Below are 5,654 nucleotides of genomic sequence, written 5' to 3' on the forward strand. Positions count from 1 at the left end.
TCTTCTGTAAATCAGGGAAAAATGTATGATATTTATTTTTTTGCTCAGAAAAACAAAATTGCAATTAAATTAAACAGATTTTTTTTTAATTTTGGGGAGGGGAAAACAACAACAATTTAAAGCAGTATTACAATTATTGTTTTTATGCTTAAACCCTTTTTCGTCTTTGACCCACATACATGCTGATTACATATTATTGTAGCACAATTGTGCTGAATACAGTGTAATCAGACTTAAGCCATTAATATGTTTTTAAGATACTGAAAAAAGCACAAATGTCAGGGCATATCAAAACTTCTCCAGGGTTCCAAAACCCACTCAGACCCCAGAGGGTTAACCCCCACTGAAAATCTGTGGAATGACTTGAAGACTGCTGTCGACAAACACTCACCATCAAATTTAACTGAACGTGAGCAGTTCTGCAAAGAACAGTGAGTGAATATTGCAAAGTCTAGATGTGCAAAGTTAGGAGACATATTCTAACAAACTAAAGGCTGTAATTAAAGCAAAAGGTGGTTCAACAAAATACTGACACAAGGGGTGTTCCTTTTCTCTATTGCACTAGCATGATTTCTGCATGTCCCTTGAGGAACATGTTTAACATCTGAAGTGCAATCAAAAATAAATGCTAAATCAATGATTTTCTTTTCCTCATGCAATCAAATGTTTTGAATGACATTCTTTCAGTAGCATGTTTGTGTGTGTGTGTGTGTGTGTGTGTGTGTCGTTTTAACACTGATAGCTAAGATTTTCTGTGTGTCCCTTGAGTTATTGTCCTGTTACTGTGACCTTTAATTGAAGATCAATGCTCATTAAGGTAAATAATGTTGAAGTGTGTAATTCATCTGTTTTGTTGATAGATAATAGTTAATGGATGTTTGATGTGCAAAATACACTTATTTTGTCAAGACCACAAGATTTTCTGTCTGATTTTGATGACAGATCAATTGATGGAGCGGAAAATAATTTAAAACCAGCATGTATTCTCAATTCACTCATTCACTGCCAGATATTTTGATTTTATAATGAATACTTGAAGTTATTTTTCAACCTGACCCGTATTGAGTGACCGGCAAGGAAAAATACACATTATGAAAATGTAATAATCCAGGATGTTAGATCCTAACACAGGTGAATGTCTAGTTTTGTCCTACTACTCAAGCATAATCAGTAAGTGGCTATACAAATAAGTATATGCTATTAAAGCAACAGCTCTACTTCTCATGGTCAAGGGTTTAGTGTTGATGGCACAATATAAAGCATTCAGGACCTTTACGAGAAAAAGCTGTCGTAAAGTATAGTCTTCGTATTGTGATTCGGTTTCATTGCAGCTAGTGACACACTTGAAGAGTCTTTCGTTAGTTTTGAGTCACTGTCATTACCCTTCCTGCGTCTTTTCTCTCTGTCTCTCTCTTTTTCCCTTGTCTCGGCGTAAAGTCATTAACCAGGGCTGCCAGGGTGATGTGACCACTCACACACACTAAAAGGGCAATGATGCTCTTGACATTCTTCTAGGCTAAACCTCCTCACCTCCAATAATCCTGCAGCTTCCTCTGACATTTAATCACAGTTCACGTCCATCCACCATCAATACCGGACACGGACGGTGGGAGAGACGCCACGTCTGGTTCACCCTTTTCACCTCACTTCTCATGCCTGTCGTGAAAACTCAAATGGGAATCTGATGTACATGGTAATAAGAGCAGGCGTTGATATGGAAATGTGCGTAATGGAGCGATTCATTCTTAGAGAACATAAGTAGTATCTTATGCTTACCAAGGCTGGCATTTATTTGATCAAAAATACAGCAAAACTATAAAATTCTGAAATATGATTACACTTTAAAACAACCGGTTTCTATTTTAAAATATTTTAAAACATAGTGTATAAAGCTGACATTGTCACTTTTGATCAATTGAAAGCTATCCTTGCTGGACAAAAGTGTGTGTGTGTGTGTGTGCGTGCGTGCGTGCGTGTGTGTGTGTGTGTATAATTTAAATATTACCTACTCAACCTTTTGAATGACGGTGTAAAATATATTACAGATTAAATATATTCAAAATTAATAGAAAATTTAAATTTAAATATTTGAATAATGTATTTTAAAATATTTAAATATATTTAATATTAAATGTTAAAATATAAAATATATTTTATGTTTTAAAAAACAGAAAATATTTCTTTAAAATTGCAATAATATTTCACAATATTACTTTTTTTTTTTTATCAAATAAGCGACAATATTTTTGATCAAATAAACATAATGGGAATGAAGCGCTCCATTATGCACATTTCCAAATAGTTTACCACGGTTTTCACAATTATTAAGCAGCAAAACTGTTTTCAGCAACTCAGCATATTAGAATGATTGTTGACACTGAAGACTGGAGTTATGATGCTGAAAATGCAGCTTTGCATCACAGGAATAAATTACATTTTAAAATATATTCAAATAGACAATAGTTCTTTTAAATTGTAATAATATTTCAAAATATTACTGTTTTTACTATTTTTTTATCAAATAAATGAAGCCCTGAATAAGAGACTTGTTTCTAAAACATTTAAAATATATATGTATATAGATATTATCAGATATAATATATATACATATACTATGGGAATGCATCATCTGAGCAAAGAAGATAGTTTTAAATTTTCTGACTAGCAAAAATCTCAGTTTTATGAAGTCACCATTGGTGCAGAGGTGAGGCAGATGCTGTTTTGTATCTCTATATCTCTGTTTTTGCATGTTCCTAAGTATTAATTTACACTGAAGCAAAGCTGTTATGTGGCCAAATAGTTTACAAGCTTAAATGACCTTGAAAACTCACTCTGGGGGAGTATAAATGAAAACATTGTGTCATGGAGGGAAAGTAAATCATAAGGCGGTGCAGGCCTTTCTCAGGCAATGCGACTGTGAAGATCCAGCCATAATTCAATATGAGCATCACTAAAGATCCCTTTGAGGGAACCAAGATGGAAAATAACCACATGAAATGGCAGTCAGAGAGCAATTTATAGCTTTTGTTTCAAATTAGAGATACAAAGGCTATGCATTCTGATTGAAACGAGGGACGTGGCATAATGTCATCTGGATAGAAATACAGTTTTACTAGCGTTATGCATATTAACGAAGACCGAAGTCCTCCACGTGTCCTTTTTTTCCGAAAAGCTAGCTATTTTCCCTGCAAACTGCCTTTGTGTCATTTTTCTGTAGCTCACAACCTTAATATCAATGTACCTCTTGGCCTCAAAAGGCCAAACAGTGTCGTCTCTGTGGGACACAGAAGGCCATAGGCTAGTTTAAATAATGAGATAAATATATTTTGTGTAAAATGACTTGGGTCCTAATTACTTGTGGGCAACTGTGAGCTTATTTTTCCCCTGTATTTAAGTAGTTAAGACTTGTGTAATACCAATGTGTCTGTTTTCATGTCAACAAGAACTTAGCTAATTAGCAACTGCAGTTTTTGGAGGTTCGCTGTTACTAATTGGGAGTCTAATTAGCACCATTTGATTTAGTCGACGTGGAAACTTCAGCCAGGGGCATCTGACAGCTCCCAATCCCAAATGATCCAGAGTTGCCACTCACACGAAGTTGACTTCTTTTCCTTTCTCAGCTAAATGGCTGGTTGATTTGGTGCAAAATACATGTTACTTCCATATAGAGTGCTTATGCTGTGTATTTACGGATCAGTGGGTGTCATTCATTTCTACCTGTGGTGTTTGCTTTCATCTGAAGATGATACAGAAGTAAATTGCTCATGATGGAAACCATATACAGGTCAGATATATGATCTTTGTCTCCTTTGCCCTTTCGTCATCTCCCAGAGAGACAGATTGACAGAGAGATTTTACAATAGCGTTGTATGGATTTCATCTCTAGATGGGCTGCTTTGATTTAGTGGTCCAAGACCACAATCATCCACACACGCGCATTTTACGGCTGTCATACTGACGACAGACAAGCTTTGATTTAGAAGAACTGAAGTGAGAATTTAAAGATAAATCTCAACAGAAAAGGGGGCCTGAGTCAATGGGGAGGGGAGCAAAATCAGGAGAAAATGCACATGGGAGCGTGAGAGAACCATTTTTGGAGTGTGTGTTGTTTGTTTGACATGCCTGAAAGCAATTGTGACAAACTTCCCCAGACAGGCCAACATCAACACACTCGAGATCTGAGAAAGACCCCGCATTCGAAGTGATCAAAGCGAGCAATTTATGCAAAAGATAAAACGCAAATAAATAAATTAAGCTTTAATGTAAGACCTCAATGAATGGCCAATATGGAGAACGCTGTCTGATAGCATCTTTTTTTAACCTGATGCTGTAGTTATGACATCCACCAGCAGGGGCTGACTGAAATGTTAATATGTTTACTGAATAATTTAGGTACTTAATAATTTATTATTCACCAAGGATGCATTAAATCAATCAAAAGTGACAGTAAAGACATTTATAATATGACAAATGATTTCGATTCAAAATAAATGCTGCTCTTTTGATCCTTCTAGTCATCAAAGAAATAAAGTGTATCACAGTTTCCACAAAAATATTAAACAGCACAGCTGTTTCCAACATTGATGATAATAAGAAATGTCTATTGAGCACACAATCAACATTACATTGATTTCTGAAGGATCATGTGACACTGAAGACTGCAGAAAATTCAGCTTTGCCATCAAAGGAATAAATTACATTTTAAAATATATTAAAATAGAAAAATGTTTATATTTCACATTATTACTGTTTTTACTGTATTTTTATCAAATGAATGCAGCTTTGCTGAGCATAAGATACTTCTTTCAAAAACATTAATACATCTTACCAACCCAAAACTTTAAGTAAAAAAAATATATATATACAAAATAAAACATAAATAAAAATACATATAGAATATAAATAGAATAACCAGCCAAACCTTGACCCCTTAGTTTTGTCTAATTCAAGAGGCCTTGTCATACTTTACAAATCAGATGCATTCAACATTTTTTCTTTCTACTTTTCTGTTTCTCTTTCCTCAGCCGTTGGACTATGAGACCAAAAAAGCATATACATTTAAAGTGGAGGCCTCCAATGCACACCTGGATCCACGGTTCCACAATTTCGGCCCGTTCAAAGACACAGCAACAGTGAAAATAAACATTCTGGACGTGGATGAGCCTCCCGTCTTCAGCAAACCCTCCTACGCGATGGATGTTTATGAGGACACGCCACAAGGCACCATCATAGGAGCCGTGACAGCACAGGATCTCGACGCAGGAAACAGTCCAGTCAGGTATTCAAACACAACACATATAAACAGATAAGACTAGGGGCTGGTAACTGGATGGTTGTTAGTTCAGTTCATGCAAGAAGCAAGCTATCACCATTGTGCCTTTGAACATCATATTTAGAGGATTATTTACACACCCTCATGTTGTACCAGGCTTTTTTTCCCCCCATGGAAAAATTGGTTGTGCCGATAAATAAATAGTACATATTTTATTTAAAAATTTATTTTTTTATTTAAAAAAATATGTGCAATATCTATCTATCTATCTATCTATCTATCTATCTGTCTGTCTGTCTGTCTGTCTGTATCTATCTATATATATATATATATATATATATATACACACACAGTATATATATAAAAAAAAAATATATATATA

At 35.0% G+C, this 5,654-nt stretch overlaps 1 protein-coding gene across 1 annotated transcript in view; it reads left to right on the forward strand.

The window, feature by feature from the left end:
- LOC107753275 (cadherin-12-like) overlaps positions 1-5,654 on the forward strand; it is a 148,043-nt gene that overhangs the window by 120,464 nt on the left and 21,925 nt on the right. The window contains exon 7 of the mRNA XM_016569405.1: positions 5,025-5,278. Coding sequence (XP_016424891.1) covers positions 5,025-5,278 — 254 coding nt within the window. The remainder of the gene's footprint in view (positions 1-5,024; positions 5,279-5,654) is intronic.

This window comes from Sinocyclocheilus rhinocerous, unplaced genomic scaffold, assembly GCF_001515625.1.
Source record: "Sinocyclocheilus rhinocerous isolate Xijiao unplaced genomic scaffold, SAMN03320098_v1.1 scaffold411, whole genome shotgun sequence".
Taxonomy (NCBI): Eukaryota; Metazoa; Chordata; class Actinopteri; order Cypriniformes; family Cyprinidae; genus Sinocyclocheilus; species Sinocyclocheilus rhinocerous.